Genomic DNA, 19,272 nt, shown 5'->3' on the forward strand with positions numbered 1-19,272 from the left:
TAATAACCTTTACTAAAGATGAGGAAACATAGGGAGGTCTCTACCCATGAGTTGCTAGTAGGACCCCACCCCAAGTTGTGACAAACCAAAAATGTCTCCAGACATTGCCAAATGTCTCCTGGCAGACATAATTGCCCCAGTTGAGAAGCACTGCCCAAGTGTCCTCCTGTTCACCCCATCTGCCACTGTCCCAGCTCAGGCTCACTTATCTCTCTCAACAATTGTGACAGCCTCTTAATTGGCCCCCTGCTCCCTCCACTCCCCCCTCCACTGTACATCTTATCATGCTACTTCCCCCAGCTCTATAGCCTTCTATGGCTCCCACTGCCCTGAGGATGCCAAGCCATTGAGGTTGCCAGACATGGCCCTATGTAATCTAGCCCCTACCACTCCAGCTCTGTCCCTGAGCCCCCTCCTCCCACCTCCCCTCCCTTGCTCGTTCAGTCTGGCACCTTGTGCTAAGCCTGCTCTGTGCTAGCCAGCACACTGGACACTGCAGACATGGGGACAAACCCCCCCAGGGCCTGCCTTCATAATGTGTCTGTCCAGGCTAGAGAGCAGGAAAACACATAGATCCCATTAGTCCCATAGCCAGGGAGCTGTGAGGACTCCAGGAGAAGAGGAGGTGCCAGAGCTGAGCTGTACAGGATAGGCAGGGGTACGGGGGTAGCAGGGAAGACCTGGGGGGACAGCAGCTTTGAAGGCTTGGGAAGCTGTGGCTGTGATTTGGGGTCCCAGCAAAGGCACTAGAGTGCAGGTTTACAGAGGGATGGATGGCAGGGAGAGAAGGTCTTTTTTTTTTTTTAAATTTATTTTTGCGCCAGGTCTTACTTGTGACATGCGGGGTCTTCGTTGTGGCATACAGGATCTAGTTCCCTGACCTTGGATCGAACTCGTGTTGCACTGGCAGGCGGATTATTTATAAATTTATTTATTATTTATTTATTTTTGGCTGCGTTGGGTCTTTGTTGCTGCGGGCTTTCTCTAGTTGCGGAGAGCAGGGCCTACTCTTCGTTGCGGTGTGCAGGCTTCTCATTGCAGTGGCTTCTCTTTTCGCGGAGCATGGGCTCTAGGCGCGCGGGCTTCAGTAGTTGTGGTTTGTGGGCTCTAGAGCGCAGGCTCAGTAGCTGTGGCGCATGGGCTTAGTTGCTCTGTGGCATGTGGGATGTTCCCCGACCAGGGCTCAAACCCATGTCCCCTGCATTGGCAGGCAGATTCTTAACCACTGTGCCACCAGGCAAGTCCCTCCTCCTTCCCTTCTGATCTCACCCCGTTACTCCTCCTCCCACTCTATCCTCCAGCTACACAGGCCTCCTTCCTGTTTCTCAAACACCCCAGGCCTTCTCCTGACTCAGGGCGTTTGCACTTCAGCTCTAATATTCTTCCCCGACATTCCCATGGTTCCTGCCCTCACTTCCTGGTGGTCCATGCTTCCGTCTGACCTCCTCAGAATGGCCCTTCCCATCCCATCACTCTGAAAGAGTATCCTATTAGCCAGCTTCTTCATAGTACCTGTCACTTCCTGATACATTATATGTTCACTGTATATCCTACTAGCAATCGTAAGTGCTCAAAAAAGTGAAGGTTTTGTGTGTCTTGTTCACTGCTCTATTTCCCCAGTGTCTAGAACAGAATGTAGTAGGTGCTTAATAATTATTCGATCCCTGCCAAACAGCACTTCATTCAGCCCACAAGAGAAGCCTGTGATTCACCCATTTCAAGGATGTGGAAACTGAGATTCAGAGAGGTCAGGGACCTGCCAGCAGTCACGTGAGCTTGTCAAGCTGGAGCCTCGGCTGCCACCCAGCTGAGTCTTTCCCCTCTGCTCCTCTGCGCTCCAGCTCCCTTCCCACTTGGAAAATAAGACAGTGGTTCTGCCCTTCCCTCACCCCAGGGATAGGCAAGGCTGACAACCAGTGCCTCTGAACACGGCCCGAGGTGGCATCTTCCTCAAAGGCTATGCCCAAGAGCCCACAGGGAGGGAGACCCCAGTGTCTCCCCAGGCAGGCAGGCCCACCTTTGACCCTGCCCACACTTCCCTGGGACCACCCACCCTGCTCTCCCCCCACCACCACCTACTGCCTTCCTTTCAGCCACCATTGTCCCCCACATACCCTCAGAATGGATCTGGGGGCTGCTTTTCTCACCTCTATCCCTCCAGAGATACAGTAAGAAAGAGAGAAAAGAAACAGACCCATACGTAGCTACCAACAGAGAGAGATGGAGGAAGATGCGGGGGGTGGGGGCATGGGGAGCGTGGAGAGAAACCTGGAGAGGGGCAGAGGCTTGGCAAGTTCTGACATAACAGCTTGACTTAAACCTGCAGGACTGACCAGGGCCACTGCCCCCCAACTGGCCCTTTTGAGCAAATGAGAGAGAGGCACCTCTCGGGGCTTCAGAGCCTTGTCACCCTTGAGCCTAGTGCCCTGGTGCAGGGCCCAACCTGCACAAGTGGTGCATGCCCTGCGCCCCCCCCCCCCCACCGCCCCGGCTGTCTGCACACGCTGGAGAGGAGAAAACTTTAAATGCCACCCAGTCCTCAGGTCAGACCCACAGATGCATCGGCAGTGTTCCCTCGAAGTCTTTCAGAAACGTCTGGCCTCTGTCCACGTGCGCGCTGAGCCTGCACCCGGCCCTCTGCACCTGCCCGCCGCGCCTCCCCGCGCCCCCCGCAGGTCCCTGGGCCACGTCACCCCTGCCTTCACCACTCATGAGTGTCAGGCCAGGCCCATCCACAGGAACCGGCCCAGGACCTTTCGGGGCCGGGGAGAGGCCCTCACACCTGTGCCCGGACACAGTCCCCACTCCTGTTCCCGCACCGGCAGCTGCGCCTCCCAGCCTCACAGACCTTCCTCCCTGTGGTTCACAGGAACCCTGGGGGAGGCAGGGTGGACGATGAGGTGCCATGGCCCTCACTTGACAGAAAGGGAGAGAGGAGCAGACAGGTGCCCGCCCCGCCACTCCCCAGCAGCCCACTCTCGTGGGGCCCAAGGATGAGACGCTCCTGTCCCTGGGAGCTGAGGTGACACGGCCTATGAGTGCCCACTTGGCTCACACGAGCAGCCAAGGAGCCTGAGTGCCAGCTGGGCCCAGTCTACCCCGACCCACTGTGGTGCCTGCCTGTGTCCAGGGGCTGCTGGCCAGCCCCACCCAGAAGACAACGGAGGGAGAGGGCAGAGCTGTGTCCTGGAGTGCTCTGGGCCCAGGGATCCTCCTCCAGCCTGGGCATGGCTGGCACCAGGTTTGGGGGCCTATCAGGAAGGGGGAAGGCAGAGAGGTATCCCCTCCGTGGGGTCCATGAGGAGTGCTATGTCCACAAGGGAACACCAGGGGTCCACGTGCACCCAGGGAGCCCACAGGCTGCCCTCCAGGGCCCCCACCCTTCCCAGCAGCCAACACTCTGAGAGGAAGTAATTAGGGCCCAGGTGAGTCATATGATCACAAGGCTGCCTCCAGCTGACTCAGGGGGACAGTCCAGATGGGCCCTTCCATGGGCCTCAGCTCAGGGCCTGAGTCAAGGATTCCAGGAGGTGGGGGGCCTGACCAGGAAGCCCAAGAGAAAATAAAGCCCCAGCCCACTTGTGAATCACTAGCCAGTCTCCTCTCCAAGCTCTCCCCTGAGCCCAGGGTGGGGGATGGGAGGGGGTGGGGCTCCCCACTTCACTGGGCTGGGCGGGGCTGGGGCAGGAGGCCAGGTTGCTGCAGTTTCCCTACCCCCACCTCAAGCACGCCCATCCATCCAACAAACAGCTATTGTTATCAATCATGATAATTATTCAGAGTGGCCACCATGTTTTGACATTGAACTTCAGCTCTGCACAGGCCTCGGGCTGGACACAGTGGGGGCCCCATGGAGAAGGCCAGACACGCATCTGTAAATAGCAGTTGTGTTGATAAGAGTTGGGCAGTGTGAGCTCTCTCTCACACGTGTGCTGGGGGCTCAGCCAGGACCAGCACGGGAGGGAATGAACCAGGGTCCTACCGGGAGCCAGCTGGACCTCCTGGCAAACAGCACCTCCTGGTGTCCAAACTGGGCCTGGCCCTCCCTCCCATTGGATGCCCACGAAGCCGGGTATGAGGGTGTGCCCTGCCACGGCCAATACTCAAGCCCATCCTTGCTTCTGGGATTAGATAGGGTTGGGCCTTCTAGATGTCTGGACCTCCCTCCGCCCAGGATCCCCAAAGGCGCTTGGCACTGAGCATGGCCTAGTGGGCCCTGACCAGGGGCAGTAGGATGGAGCCCTGACCCCCACCCCCGTGGCACCTTTCCATCAACCCCAGGGCCCCCTCACCTGCCCCCTAGCCCAGCCCCTGAGGCAGGTCCCCATGGTCCCAAGGCTGCTTTCCTGGCTTTGTCCCCGTGATGGCTGGGCAGGAACTTCCTGCTGGAGAATTCCCGGATCCTTCGAGGAGGCTGCAAGCCAGGCCTGGGAATTTAGGAGGGAGGGAAACCAGGGCTGCTCTATGACGGGCGGGTCTGTGGCAGCAGGGGCTCCCCCGGCGCTCACTCTGGGCCCCAGGTCCTTCCCCACCCCTGGGTCAGGTGCATTAAACCTCCCGTCCTCCAGCTCAGATGGAACCCAGGGCTCTGCAGCTGGGGTGGCCTGGCAGCCTGTAGGCATGGACTAGAACTAGACTGAGAACCCTGAGCTTGTTCTTGGGTGGAGGATGAGGGGCCAGGTCGGCAGACAGACAGGCAAGAAGGCCAAAGTCAAACTGAGTTTTATTAATAACATCACAGGCCTGAGTCTGAAGAGTGGGGACAGTGTGCCGGGCAGGCCCACCCTGCAGACACATGGACACCATTTATTAAAGACCCCTTGGCCCCAGGGGCTCCTTGAGGTGCCCTAAGAGGAGGCGGATACATCTCTACACAGGCTGCAGGGACCCGGGGCAGGGCAGACTCAGGCCAGCATCAGCTTCACTCTGGAGGCCAGTTTTCCATCTCATTCATCTCCTCAAGGAGCAGGTGCTGGGGGGCGGAAGTGGGTGAAGGAAGATGCCTTTGCATCTTTGGGCTCTCCTCTTCCTGCTCTGTACCCCCAGAACCATCCCACCTGCCCTCAGAGACAAGCACCCCAAGGCCACCTTTCCAGACCCTCCCCCAGGTGCCCACAGCAGGCCAGGCCCACTAGCCCTGAGCCACCTCCCTCCCATAGAATGGAGGTAACCTTCTCCCTCCAGCTTGGGGGATTCCTGGGAAGCCCCTGGAGCCAGGCACCCCAGCCAAGCCCTCCCCTCCTTCACCTCTATCCTAGACACCACACCAAGGGGGCTCTGCATCCTTCCCTCCAGCCTAGGGTGGTGCTTCTGGTGCCTCAGCGCCCCTCCCCCAGGTCCCCAGCATTCCCCAAAGGCTGGGGGGCAGCTTCCTTCCCCCCTCAGCTTGGTGTCTCTGAGGGCAGATAAGGAGAGAGTGGGGGGAGGTAATGAGGACAGAATCCTTGTAACACCCACAGCAGGAAGATATCCCTGAGGCAGCCCTGTCCCCAAGTGAGGACTCAGCTGGTCCTCTACTCCAGAAACTCCCTAGGGGCCCCCAGTGATGTTCAGGCTACCCTAGGACTGTGACCCCTGGGGCTGGGGCAGGCCGGCTCAGGGGGTGGTCCTGGAGTGGAGGGGAGAGGGGAGGAGAGCTCCCTTTAGCAGGAAAAGACAAAAGCAGGGGCCCTGCCAGAGTGACCACCTGTGTGGTTTAGGGTGAGGTTCTCCAGAGCACAGAGGGGCACCCTGACACATAGCCTGCAGGCTCAAGACAACGGGAAGGCTGCCCCTCAGTACCCGGTAGGCAAGTATTTCTGGTATTAACGACCCCCAAGGGGTGAGTCATACTCCCTGGCGCTGGAGCGCCCTTTGAAGTTGAGGGCTACACACTCGGCAGCTCATTTGATCCTCCAATGGTCCCCTCTTCAGGTAAAGAAACCAAGGCCCACATTCAAAGTCACAGAGCAAGTCATGCCAGGTCAGAGACTTCGACTAAAGACTTTGCTCCTTCCTTTTGTAAACTACACACACCGTCAGGGGCAGATGTCCACTGAATGAAAGGATGAGCTGATGAATGAGTGGAAATTAACCCAAGAAGGACATTGACACATTTTTCATCAACATATCCATCAATGTGCACTCAGAGAAGCTGGGACAGGCCTAACCTTTGAGGCCAATGTCAAGGAGGGTGGGCTGTAGGTGGTCCTTGGTGTGACCAGGTAGGTAACTCCCCCGCACCTATGTGTGTTTGTGGGAGTTGGTGTGGGTGTGAATGGGAGAGAAAACAGAAAAAGAGCAACATTATGCGAATGACAGATGTGCAGGAAAGCCTTAAAGCCACCTAGACAAGTCCCCTCAATGTAGAGATGAGGAAACTGAGGCCCAGAGAGGGGAAGGGACTTGCCCAAGGCCATACAGCAAGTGAGCGGCAGTGAAGCCTTAAAAATGGACTCAGGTCAAGTGAGAGAGACTGATGGAGGAGTGTGTGTGTGCAGGGGGTCAGGATCCTGCTCTCAGAGATACCACCACCAAGAAGGAGTTAAGCACTTCCTGCCCAGCATGGGGGCTGGAGCCTGGGCCAGCAGCTGTGGAGAGGGGAGGCCTCCAGCTCCACTCTCCCCAGGGCTCTCAGGCAGAGGGTGGGGGCAGGATGGGCGGGCATACCTGGACATCCACAATGCCTGCCTCCTCCAGGGTGATCTCTGGCTGGGTCAGCAGCTTCCGGCCCTCATGGCCACCCATCTTCCAGAGGCGGAACTCCTGTTGCACTACCAGAAGCTTCTTTAACTCCGACTCCACGAAACCTGAGAGTCAGAGAGATGGGCATGGGACAGGCAGGAGAAGGGTGGACAACCTGCTGGGGATCGAAGGGAGAGGAGGGGGCTCTGGCTCTCCAAACCTCACCCAGCCCTGTGCAGCCCCTGGCCTTCCCAGCTGGGCCCCTTCTCCATCCAGTCCCTGGAGCCAGCCAGACAACACCTCCCCACTGCCCTGCCCTCCCCAGGACACTCGCTTTCCATGGGCTCCCTCCCACCAGCTTGAGTGTGAGTCTCTTTACTTACCTCCTGGGGACAGCATGCAAGGGGCAGACATCTGCCCTACCCCACCCTGCCCCCTCCAGCCACCAATTCCAGAGCACAGATCTGGAACAACCCAAACCTCCTGGGATCAAGTCCCAGCTCTGCCACTTATTAGCCGTGTGATCTTGGACAAGTTACTTAACCTCTCTGTGCCTCAGTTTCCTCACAGTGAAGTGGAGACTGTAACAGAACCTACCTCAGAGTTATAACGCAGTATTTCATGAAAAGTGCTTAGAGGAGGGTTTGGCCCATAGTAATGGCTATGAAAATGTCAACAGTGATTTTATTGGAGTATGTTATTACCACTAAGCCATCTGCTCACCATGTCAGGGCGGCAAGTGGGCTGCAGTGGGAGAGGGGGCCTTCTGGGGTACTGTCACAGCAGTGCACGCACGATGGGAAAACCAGGGATGGAGGTGGCCACTGAAGGAGTTAGAATTCCAGGCTGGGAAAGGGTGGTGCTCAAGGACCCGCAGTCCCAGTCACAACCCGCCCCCCACCCCTCCACCCTCTGCTGCCCACCCGGGCCCTGAGGGAGGAGGACCCTTGCTAGACCCAGCTCAGCCTCGGGACCAGCCACACACAGCTCCCCCAGCTTGGGCAGTCATCTTAGGTCCTCTGGTTCCACCTGGTGGTCAGAACTGGTATCGCATCCATGAGCCACTGACCCAAGTGGGGCTCCTTCTGTGGGGGAGCTGGCTGGGTGGGGAGGTGGGGGCACCACATTTACCTACTGTATCTGTCGACCTAAAAGTCTTATGCAGCGGCGACTGGAGGGTGACAATGCCTGGGACACAGAGCTTGAGTGAGCTGTCCTCCTCTGTTTCCTCTTCCCCGCCTTTCTCCTCACAGGGCAGGCCTTCCTTGAGAGGGATCTGAGGGTGTGCCCATGACTGAGCAGGTGAGGAGGGTGGGGCCGAGCCTGCAGCCCCCACGCCCACGGAGACCCAGAACAGAAAGCAGGAGGGAACAACGGCTCTCAAGAGGTTCAGGCAGGTGGCTGCCCCCCTGGGCCCCACCCAGGCCTCACCCCGCACTTTCAGCTAGCCCCACTGACCTTGGCCGGGGCCGATTTCTGGAGCTGTTTGTACAAGCTGAGGAGGCGGTTCCAGGGAGTTGCCCCCACCTGGGAGGAGGCCAGCCTGAGGTCTCCTGTGGAGCGGTAGTGGTCACTGATAGCTCACAGCAGCAAGAGGCAGCCCAGGCCCAGGAGGACAGGGCCATCAGGAGGCTGAGCTGAGGGCCAGGTTTCCTTGTTTTCTTTAGCAAACACCTGCTACATGCTGGGCACAGTTCTAGGCACTTCACAGAGAAAATCTCACTCAATTCTTGCTACTGCCCTCTGGGATAGGTACTATTATATTCCCATTTTGCAGATGAGGAAAGTGAGACACAGAAAGGTTGAGTGACTCGCCACCATCACACAGCTTGGCCTAGTGGAGGTGGGATTCAAACCCAGGCAGCCCGCCTCTAGCGTCCCCTCAAACTGCCCTGTGTCCTTCCCGGCCCTACACCCCCGGCATGTCCCCCACACCTGCGGCCACCACACTCACCATCAAGCAGACGCTCCTTCTCCTCCTCCCCGGTGAAGGTCTCGGGGCTGATATCCAGTGGCCCCATGGCCCTCTGCAAGCATCCTTGCTCCACCGCCAAGGCTTGGGCAAAGTGGCCCCTGATCCCCAAGCATAGTCAGACGGGGGTGGCAGGTGGGGCCCAGAGATGTGGTGAAGGCCCCCTAAACCCTCCAAGGCTCTCCTAGAGGCCCTGCTCAGCTTCCTCTAACCTCCTGCTCCCAACTACTCCCTGCTCGGCCCTCTGGGGTCTTCATCACAGAGGGGATGATCCCTCCCCAAAAGTAGGGTGAGGAGGGGCGTGGGGAGCAGAGAGAGAAGTGGGCCCCCTTCCTCACCAGGGGTGGGTGCCAGGTCCAAATGAGAGTGGGAACCGGGAGGGAGAGAGTGGGGAGGGAAGGTGGGGGGAGTGGGGCCCAGGAAGGAGCTGGGAAGTAACAGGAGCCCCGGCTCAACCCAGAGCACCCCCCTTTCCTTTCGATGCCTCCCTCCACAACCACTCACTTGCGGGAGGACCCCCATCTCTGCCTCACCCCCTCCCCACATCTCCAGGCTCCTCTCCACCCCTGACACGTCTGTCCAACCATGCCCACCCAGTCCTCTGTCCACCCAAGGAGTCCGCTCCTGGCCCCTCCCCAATTTGGGTCCTCCCATCTCAGGCCCACATCCTTCCCCCTTCTTACATCCAGGCCTCCTCCCAGTTCCTCCATCCCAGGCTCCTTCCCACCATCCACAGCCCGGCCCCTCACCTGTCTGAGGTCCCTGTATCCCCTGCTACCTCTGTCTGTTCCTCTTCCCTCTCCTCCAACTCAGACAGGTTGCCCAGCACCTCCTGGCTTCCTCTGGGCAGGACTGGCTTCACCTCTACACCCTGAGCCAGGACCCTCAGGACCTCCACGGGGGTAGGGGTCTGGGGCCCTGTGTTCCCCAGCCCCAGCCCCGAGGGGTCGGACTGTGGCAGGGCCACAGAGAAGGTGTAGGGCAGCGTGGCAGGAGGCCTGGACTCCCGCCCTGCTCCTCCCTGGTGATCAGTCATCAAAGGGGTGGCGTTCTGCTCTCGAAAGGGACAAGACTGGCCCCCCAGCAGGGCCTTGTCTGAGCTCTTTGGGCTGCCCTTGCTCCCCACCAGGCTACGGAAAAAGCGGAACATGGAGGAGTGGCCCAAAATTCGGGATCGAGGGCTTGAAGCTGGGGCCTCCATCCTGACAAGGACCCTGACTCAGAGGGAGGGGCCACAGCAGCCACCTCAGGACCAACTACTTAAGAAAAGGAGGAGTTTTCAAATTAAACCCTCCAGTTGGAAACTTCCAGGAGTTCTAGAAGGCAAAGGTAGGGGAGGGGTGGGGGGAGAAGGTAGGAGGGCTTAGTTGGGGGCAGAGAGTGCAAGGGGTTGATGAGGCAGGGGAAGGAGGCCTGGGGAGCCAGCCTGAAGGGAGAGGGGGTTGGCGAGGCTCCAGGAAACACCAGGGTGGGGGGCAGGCAGAGGTGGCTGGAGAACCCCAACTCTGAGAATGGGGTGGAGGCACACAGCTCTCTCCAGGCCTGTCCTTCCCTGGCTGCGGTAGCTTCTGTCCTTGAGAACCATTCAATCCCTGAGGCCAGAGAGTCTCTGTCCTCCCTCTTCTCTCTCCTCTCAGTATCCAGCTGGCACATGCCCAGATGGTAGCACAGACCCACTGTGTTTTCATGTTTACCTGCCTATCACATTCAGGATTTTTCTCTCTGCAGACCACCGAGGTGCTTGGTGTACAGGTCTTAATTGCGCGTTGAATCTCAATTTTGTATTATTATTCCTCACGGCACCTACAGACCTGATTATAAACCCAGCTCAGTGACCTTGGGCAAGGTTCCTTAAACCAGCTGAGCCTCAGTTTGTTCAGCTCTAAGATGGGTGTGGTCCACTGCACTTACTTCCAAGGGTTGTTCCAAAGAGGTTTTAAAGTGCCGGGTACACAGTGGCGCTTAAGAAACCTCGCCATCCTGGCTTTTTTATTGACATTGATGGAAGCAGGGGAAAGATCAAGGATGAGGACTGGGAATCAACGGTGGGAAAAGCAGTGGGGGAGGGGGAGCCACTCTGCCTGGGTGGGAGCCGCTCTCTCCGCCTGGGAGCCCTGTAGGCTGGGGCATCTGCATCCGGCGGCCACAGAGCAACTTCCTCTAGAGGGAGCTGATTGGAGCCGGGAACCGCCGGCACCTCTATGATCGCCGCAGCCTCGCGGGTCCCCAGGGCCGTGCTGGGACCAGCAGAGGCTGCATCCAGACACCAGGAATTCACTGACGCCCCTTCCTGGGAGCCAGACCTGGGTACCTGACCCTGGGAGCAGCCACTGGCTCCTCAGGATCTCCAGCCTCTGCCCTGCTGAGCCGTCCCGGGCCTGGGCCAGGGTCCGGGCAGGTAAGTCGGGAGGGTCCTGCCCATGCTCCCCACTCTCGGCAGCCCCAGGCCCAGGGTGAGGCAGGGAGCCCGCAGGGAACCCGGTGGGGAGGGGGAGGCCTCGAGGCTTGTCTGGGCAGCTCCACCAACTCCTGCTCAGGGCCTGATCCGGCCGGGGCTCCCTCTGGCTGCTCCTCAGACAGCTTTCCCTCTTGGCCTGGCCCTGGTGCCAGAGAATCGGCTGCTAAAGAACCAGGTTCTTTAGCAGTCTGGGGGATGGGAGTGGAGGTCAGAGCCGAGGTCAAGGGCAGGGGGAGAACTTTCACAGCACTTCCTGCTGTCCCAGGAGCCCTAAGACTAGGTCTTCAGCAGGGCTAGGTCTGCATCTCCCCCCCGCCCCGGGAAACATCCTGGGCCCAGCAAACCCCGCAGGTGGGGCACAGTGGACTCTCCCTACCAGGAAGTCAGGCCACTTGGATGGGGGCAGAGGTAGACCCAGGTTGGCATAGGCCTCTGGCCCTGGGGCCGGTTCTGAGGCTCCACTTTCTCCCCAGCATTGAGCCCCAGGGGTAGCGGTAGAGGCAGTCGAGATGCAATCAGCATCCTCCAGCCCTGCTGTCCTGGGGGCACTGGGTTTCGGAGACCAAGGGAGAGAGGAAGGTACCTTGTTCAGGAAGAAGCTTCTGGGATGGGGGTCTGCCAGGCAAAGGTCTGTCAGAAGGAGTCTGAGCACCCAGGGGTGGAGGAGGGGAGAGTTGGTCTTCTCCCTGTCCCTGCCCTGAGACAGTGAAGGGGTGGAGAGCACAGGTGGTCCGGACTTTCCCCACCCTTCTCCTCAGGCACTTTCGAAAATGGCCCCAGGCCTGAGAGGGAAGGTGGGGGGAGGGGACACAGGCCCTCCCAGGGAGAGGAGGAGGGTGGCTTCCCGCCTGGGTGATGGAGGCAGCTTTGGGGTGGGGGGAAGTGAAGGGGGTGCAAATTGAAAGTGAAATAGCTTATGTCCAGGAAATACTCCCTCTGTGGAGGTTTACAGAGCATACTGGGGTTGTGGCCAGGACTGGGCAAAGGAGGAAAATAGGGGCTGGAGACAGGAGAGCAAGGGGTACATGTGATTTCCTCAACCACCTGCTAGGCAGAAATGTGAAGATCACAGGCGGGACGCAAACAAGGGAAGTTTCCCCGGAAAGGACACCCTCTAAGGTCCACAAACTGAAAAATAAATCTGAAATGAGTGCTGAGTGGAGGACTGACTCGTGGAAATTCAAATAACCAACCTGACTCCTTGACTAGCTCTGTGGCCTTGGGCACTAACTTCTTTGTGCCTCCCTTTTCCCACCTGTAAAATGGGTATGACATTGCTTACCCTGCCAGGTTAATGTGTTCTTTCCATGTCCCACACTCCCTGGGGAGTACTTGAACATACATGGTAGAAGTATACCATAGGTACTCAGGAAATGCTTGCGGCTAACGGGCCTGAGTTGGAAAACAGGTGTGTTCTGACTAGCCAAGGGGAAGTGGAACCTTCGGGGACGGGCTTCGTGGGTCATTGGCTGGAAGGTGCCAAGTCTGCAGTAAGCGTGTGCTGCGTAGGGTGCAGGAGGCCCCGGAGCAGTGGAAGGAACCCCAGCTTCTGAAACTCGCCTCCCAGTGCGACTAGAGATCCACTCGGGCACTGCTGCGGCCACCCCTCCCTGGGCCCTGGCTGACCCCTGGGTGGGAATCTTGGCTGCCCGGCCTTTCTCACTCCCAGTCTCCTTGAAGAACTGCCAGTGAAATACTCAGTAAGTTCTTAGGACGGTGCGGTCTTTCAGGAGTGGGGGTCCCCTCCCTCCGTGTGCTGTTGGAACCTCTGGTCCCCATCTGCTTTCCTACTCACCCCCACAGGCTAACACTGCCATTCCTGCCAGGACCTGAGAAATGGCATCCGGACAAGGCCCAGGTCCTCCCAGGCAGGGGTGCGAAGAAGAACCTGACCCCTCCTCCACTTCGGGTAACTGTCTTTCTGCCCCCTCACCCCTCCCATAACCACCAGGGCCGTCTGTGAGGATGGAGAGAGCAGATGTGGACAAGCCGGGCAAGATTTAAAGGCAGGCTCTCCCGCCTCAGTTTCCTCACCTTGGGTAAAGGAGAAAAGCATCTCCCTACCCAATGCAGGCAGGGGGGCAGCAGTGGGGGGTGCAGAGGCTGGGGGAGGCGGGGCAGTGTGCATGAGGTGGGCACCCTGCCATCTGCGAGGAGGAGGAAAGAAGAGTGGGGTGTGGCTGTCCTATCCCTGCCCTGGGAGAAATAAGGAAGTAAATCCACCTATCACCGAGTCAGGTCCGCTTAACAGGGAGAGGGATTGTTAACGACTTTGGGGAGGAAGTAAAATGGCTGTCCCTCTTTCCTCTTCCAAGGGGAACGTCAGGGACGCCTGCAGCTCGCGGCCCAGCACAGGCTGTTCCCTGGACTTTGGGTTCAGTCCCAGGTCTGTCACTATTTCCCGATGTGGCTTTTCTGGGCTACGATTTCAAATTCTGTCTCCCACGTTCCCTAAGCCATAAGGGCTCGGTGCCTTGGACAAACTAAAATAAAGTCGGGGACCCAAATGCCTGGGATTCTATCCTGGCTGCACCGCTCTCTCCAGCTGTACACGCTCGTGCAAGTTATGTAAACACTGCACCTCAGTTTCCCCATCCGTAAACTGGGGGTCACCTATTCCACAAGGCAGCTGTGACAAGAATCCTCTTTTCAGTGTCAGCCCTAGGTGGTAACTAAGGGCTAGAGGAGGGACACCTCTGTCCACAGGCAGAGTGAACCATCCCCAGAGCACCTCCTCCCTGACTCCTGGCTTTGATCCTCAGAGGAGCAGGTAGCCCGGGACACGGAGGAGGTTTTCCGCAGCTACGTCTTTTACCGCCATCAGCAGGAGCAGGAGGCCGAGGGGGCGGCTGCGCCCACTGACCCAGAAATGGTCACCTTGTCCCTAGAACCTAGCAGGTGAGCAGCAGCCCCCTGGGCCCACGGGGACATGTTCAGGGAGTTGGAGGCTCACGTGGGGTCACCATGCAGGTCCCGGGAGCTGGACAGGCCTGGGGGTTTTTCCCACTGCTGCTCCTTTTTCATGTGGGTTCCCACCCCCATCCGGGACCTGGCATCCTTTTCAGCACATGCCTGCCCCTTGTCCCTGGGCCCAGCCCTCGTGTCTGAGAACACGGTTGGGACCGCCAAGGAGGGGGGGCCCAAGGCTGGGGCATCTCGGGGAGGAGCCCTTCGCCATGAGCCCAGGCCCCAGCTCACCTGCTGCCTACCGTTCCTTGAGCACCATGGGGCAGGTGGGTCGCCAGCTGGCCATCATCGGGGATGACATCAACCGGCGCTACGACTCCGAGTTCCAGGCCATGTTGCAGCACCTGCAGCCAACAGCAGAGAACGCCTATGAGTATTTCACCAAGATCGCCTCAAGGTAGCTCTGGCCACTGCCTCTCCGCTGTGCTGTCACCACCATGCCAGGCCCTGCCCACGGGATGGGGGACACACTTCTCTGTCGGCACCAGAAGACGTGTTTGCTGTCCCCGTGTCTGCTGTTAACTCACGCGGGGCCTTGGGCCCCTGTCTTTCTCTTTCTGAGCCCAGACTCTTCATCTCTGCATAAGCGCACAGCCCTTGTTAACTCTGGCCCCGAGGACTTGACCTGTTAGATCAGGGCTATAGAGGGGCTCGCGGTGGGGGTGTCCCCAGAGCTCCCCAGCCCCGCTGGGACACGGCTCTCCTTCTGATTTGGAACCACATTTCACACCAAAGATGGTTGCTGGCTCTGGCTTCAGCCCACCAGGTCCTGGAAATGGCTTCCAGATGCTATAATCTGGTGTCAGACAGGCAGTGGTTAAAGAAACCAGCAGCCTGGGCAAATCTCAGCTTTGCCATTTACCGGCTTTGTGAAACTTCCTAGCCTTCAGTTTCCTGGTCCGTAAAATAGGGGAAATATGCTTAGAACAGTGTCTGCACTTAAAGGTGTTAGCTGTTGTCACCATCTGGTTAAAGAGGTCAGTCTCAGGGTAGGTTCGAGGCTGAGGGTGAAGGCAGGAGTAGCCGATAGATTCAGAATTAGTGCTCGGAGCTGAAACATCCTGCCCATGTCCTGAGAGGCCACCGCCCACTCAGCTGTGATTCCAGGACTGGACTGTCCTAACCTCCTCTTCTGTCCTTTTCTCTCTGCTGTCCCTCGGGCTGCCAGGCCAGCAGCAATGCCCACAGGTAATCTCCCTGCTGCCTCCGTCTGCTCGCTCTGCCCTCCACGCTCTCTGTGCCCCTTTGCTCCCCCAGCCCTGGGGCCACAGCCCCAGCAGCAGCATCCCATTCATCTGCCCTCTGAGCTTTCTCCTTTCACAGAGACACGGGCTCTAACCAAATTGAGGCCAGGCTGGGGCAGCCTCTACCACCTCCATTCACAGCTAAGCCATTTTGCTTTCCAGCTGGGAGAGGGGTAGGGGTCTCCAAGGGGGTGGGAGAGGCAAACAGATGAAGGGCCCTCTAGAGGTCTCCACTGACTGTATCTCCTCGGCCCACAGCCTGTTTGAGAGCGGCATCAACTGGGGCCGAGTGGTGGCTCTGCTGGGCTTTGGCTACCGCCTGGCCCTCCACGTCTACCAGCGCGGCCTGACTGGCTTCCTGGGCCAGGTGACCCGCTTCGTGGCCGACTTCATGTTGCATCACTGCATTGCCCGGTGGATCGCACAGAGGGGTGGCTGGGTGAGTGCCCAAGCATTGACCACCTCCTCCCTGCTGCTAGGGCCGCCCCTCTCCCAGCCCCACCCCAGTCCCCAGGAGCCGAATATGCCGCCAGCCCCCCTATGACCACTCTGTCTCTCCTGGCAGGTGGCAGCCCTGGACTTGGGAAACGGTCCCATCCGGAATGTGCTGATAGGTCTGGCTGTGGTTTTGTTGGGCCAGTTTGTGTTACGAAGATTTTTCAAGTCATGACTCCTGGAGGGGTCCTTTGGGGTCTTGAGACCCCTGCGTGGACTTTGGCCCAGTCTTCTCCCTTCACCTCCTCCCCTGCAGGGGTCCCCTCCTTAAGAGCACAGAAGCTTTAGCAAGTGGGCACTCCAGGTTTGGAGGGTCCCTGCCCAGGGGTCCATCAGACTGCACGGGTGCCCCAACATTGCATGGTGCTAAAGGGCCCCCTCTCAGAGAGGGGCTATGGCCCCCTCCCTTAGCTCTCTGGGACCCCCTCAGCCCTGTCTACTGGGTTTTGGGGAGATGATAAGTTGGGGAAGCAAGAGGCTATGAGCCGCTTCTCCCCAAGGAGTTGTTAACGGTTTTAGCTTTTTATAATATCCTTGGGGGGACACTGCCCCCCTCCGATTCCCACCTCTCTACCCAAAGCCAGGACGTCTGGGGTGTGGGGGTTAATAGCCCTACCCTTTCCCAGGATTCAGCTGTTCTGGAAGGTCAGAGCTTAAATGCTGGGCCTGGAGCTCAGTCCTGGCCCTTCCTAAACATCATGTCCCCCAGGAACAGGACCAGTGGGGGGTGGAGACGAGGTATGGCTCAGCTCTCCTCCCCGCCCCGCTCCCACTGCCCCATATTGCCTTTGCAGCTGGACTCTCAGGGATTCTGGGGGTGCAGTGGGGGTGGAGTAGGGGTGCAGACCATCAGCACCTTCCAAGCCTGCCTCCTGAGGCCCTCATTCTCTCCCTTCCCCTCACCTATTACCACTTGCTCCCACACCCAGACCCCACCCCTGCTCACTACAAGTGAAGCTCGCCCCACCCCCATCACTCCAGAAAAGGCAGGCAGGGGGCTTGGGTGAGTGCGGTGCTGAGGCCCCCTCCTCGCCCAGGCTACAGGGTTTAGGACTGCAGTTTTGTTATGGTCAGGGAAAGGGGGTAGGGAGCTCAACTTGAAGTTTCTGAGTGAGAGAAGGGCTATTAACACCACTAGGAATCCCAGGGTTGGGAGCCGCCCTCGTGGCCTGGGCACAGTGTAATCTGGGGTTACGGATAGAGGAACTGTGAATATTTGAACTCTACCCCCAGTCTCTACACTCCTCACTCCACACCTGCCCAAGCCTCTCCTGATGGGTGGGGTAGGAGTGCCTCGTCTACCTTGTACAGCCTAGGGGTTTGGAGGTCAGGGGAGAGGAGTTCTTGATGAAGCCAAATGCAGGGAGGGGGTGCAGATGGAGCCAGCTGGCCACCTCCCACCCTCTGAGTGTGTCTGAAAATAAACTGCAATCCCTCCACTCCCACTTGATCATTTTTGTCTCCTCTGCTACCCTTCTGTCCATCAGGCTGGACGGGGAACCTGGGCATGCCTGGCTTTCACCTGGTTTTTACTGACAGGTCTCATCTCGGGCCTCCTGAATCCTGTGGAGGGCTGGGTGTGTTTCTCCAGCCTCCTAGAAGGCCTTGGCCCCTCCCCACTCTTCTCCAGCCCCTTCTCCAGGAACTACCCTCATTTCTTTGGGTTCCAGGCAAGTTTCCCATCCCCACAGAGAGTCAGGGGTCTCCAAACTGCTAGGCTCTGGCTGCAGAGCTGGTGGGGCAGCTGCACCTGCCTGGGGACCCCCACAGGCCTGGCCTGAATCCCTCTCCGTTCGGGGAGCCACCACCCACGCTTGGCTCCACCTGGGACACAGTGTCCCGGCTCCCTCTTCCCGATGTCCCCCACAGCTAGCACACACACAGGGCTTTTCATTCTAGGAGTTTTGTGCTGCATGGGAGTCCCTATGGGGACACAGCCAGGGGTGATAAAAATAACAAGCACGGGGGCGTTTAAATGTTCCAAAATCTACAAAGTCTTTCCAGTCCTGGGCACCCTGGTCTGTTTTCTGACACCCTTCCAAAGTGGTCACATGCAAGTCCTAAAAGATTCAGGCTTCTCTTTCACTCCCCCGAGGGCATCTTGCCAATCCCCTGGGCCCTCCGACTTGGTCTTCAAAGAGCCCACGTACTGACTGCAGTCATAGGGAGGGGGCCCCTGCAGCAGTGGTGGCTGAAAGGGTGGTGGATACAAGGCCCCTTGCAATTTCCTGCAGGAAAATCTCGGAGACATTTATGGAACATACTCTGTGCCGGGCTTTATGCTGAGAATTTATCATACATGCCCAATCAATAGGTATTATATAGCTGGTGACCGGGAATAGGGGGGGCCCTAAACTCCCACTTTACAGATAAGGAAACTGAGGTACCTGTCCAGAGTTACCAGGTAGAAAGGTTGGAGAGCTGGCACTGGCCACCAGGATACTGGCTCGAGGTTTTACATGGAGGCCGGAAGGGTGGGGGCTGGGGCCCTTGGTCTTGAGCACAGGTCTGCCAAGGGGTGAGGCGGTGGAGGTAGCCTACACGCTACCGGCGGGAACCGCGCGACCCCTCTGAGAACGCCGGGGGGTGAGCCGGCTGCCCGGGTCAAAGATGGCCGCTGCTGCATCAGGCACGCAAGCGTGCCCTCTCGTGGGCAGGGCCTCGGTGCGCACCTCTCACCCCCTCCCCGCGGGAGGCTGGAAGAAAGGTGGGCCCTGGCGGCAGCTGTGTGTCCTCTGCCCCTGTAAGAAAGGCGTTAGAACTCTATCCTGGAAGGCGTGGGGAGCCCCATAAGGTTTTGGCCTGTGTCTAGCCTTCCACTCCACCCTCTATTCTGCCAGGACGAAGTTGCCAAAACCGAAATCTAAATACATCCCGGAGCTGTGAGGCGTGAGAACTTAGGAGGGACAGAATAAGGCAGGGAGCAGATGGGCTCTGCAGGTATTAAGGAAGTTAAATCAAATTCTTCTCAAGATTTGTAGTTCTTCTGAAATTGTACCTTCGTCTCCTGCAAAGAGGTCTAGATTCCTCAGTCCGTAGTGCCATGGAGCTGGGGCAATGCAGCCAGGGGAAGGAGCGTGTTCAGGTGTCAAGCTCAGTTGTGCAGCGTCAGTATAAACTGGCACCTGCCCTGCCTCGAACCCGGTGCCTCCCCCCCACCCCCCACCCCGCAGCGTACCTTCATGTGTTTGCTGTTTTACAGCCTCTGAAGAAAGTTTATTTTAGGCCACTGGGTGTCCATCCAAATGAGAAAATCCTTCCTTTGCCCAAACCACTCAGTAGATTGTTTGAACAAGTTTTTAGGACCTAACCATCTGAATAGCATTAAAATTAATTAAAATTAATTCGTTAGTTAATTAAAATAAAGAAAACAACCATATCCTGCTCCAGTTGTACACACCAAGGATGTAAAGGCCCAGATCAAAGACACTTATTTAGTTCAATCTAAGCAGAACAGGTGTGTGTTTGTGTGT

General features: G+C 58.1%; 2 protein-coding genes across 3 annotated transcripts in view; one reads left to right on the plus strand and one right to left on the minus strand.

The window, feature by feature from the left end:
- Positions 1–4,726: 4,726 nt before the first annotated feature.
- The window catches only part of LOC132432087 (gametogenetin-binding protein 1-like), a 30,173-nt gene continuing 15,627 nt past the window's right edge, over positions 4,727–19,272 (minus strand). Inside the window, exons 2-7 of one of the 2 annotated variants that reach the window (XM_060022005.1) lie at positions 14,292–14,404; positions 8,618–8,736; positions 8,122–8,216; positions 7,795–7,939; positions 6,649–6,788; positions 4,727–4,972 (exon numbers count right to left, since the gene is read on the minus strand). In XM_060022005.1, the coding sequence (XP_059877988.1) occupies positions 4,922–4,972; positions 6,649–6,788; positions 7,795–7,939; positions 8,122–8,216; positions 8,618–8,684 (498 nt within the window). In that variant the 5' untranslated portion in view covers positions 8,685–8,736; positions 14,292–14,404 and the 3' untranslated portion in view covers positions 4,727–4,921. Of the gene's footprint in view, positions 4,973–6,648; positions 6,789–7,794; positions 7,940–8,121; positions 8,217–8,617; positions 8,737–11,676; positions 11,787–14,291; positions 14,405–19,272 lie in introns of those variants that run through there. The other variant, XM_060022004.1, reaches the window with a different exon arrangement.
- Positions 10,815–17,235, plus strand: BAK1 (BCL2 antagonist/killer 1). The gene is made up of 6 exons (XM_060022003.1): positions 10,815–11,033; positions 12,897–13,002; positions 13,856–13,991; positions 14,314–14,457; positions 15,563–15,743; positions 15,870–17,235. The coding sequence occupies exons 2-6, from the start codon at positions 12,930–12,932 to the stop codon at positions 15,972–15,974; spliced, it is 639 nt and encodes a 212-aa protein (XP_059877986.1). The 5' UTR covers positions 10,815–11,033; positions 12,897–12,929; the 3' UTR covers positions 15,975–17,235.

The sequence above is a fragment of the Delphinus delphis genome, chromosome 10 (assembly GCF_949987515.2).
Source record: "Delphinus delphis chromosome 10, mDelDel1.2, whole genome shotgun sequence".
Taxonomy (NCBI): Eukaryota; Metazoa; Chordata; class Mammalia; order Artiodactyla; family Delphinidae; genus Delphinus; species Delphinus delphis.

What these genes read in the sequence shown, in the direction of transcription:
- BAK1 (XM_060022003.1), top strand. Translation starts at nt 12,930, where the DNA reads ATGGCATCCGGACAAGGCCCAGGTCCTCCCAGGCAGGGGTGCGAAGAA. An exon ending in TGACCCCTCCTCCACTTCGG is followed by an intron (nt 13,003 to 13,855) that starts GTAACTGTCTTT and finishes TTTGATCCTCAG; the next exon opens with AGGAGCAGGTAGCCCGGGAC. An exon ending in TCGCACAGAGGGGTGGCTGG is followed by an intron (nt 15,744 to 15,869) that starts GTGAGTGCCCAA and finishes CTCTCCTGGCAG; the next exon opens with GTGGCAGCCCTGGACTTGGG.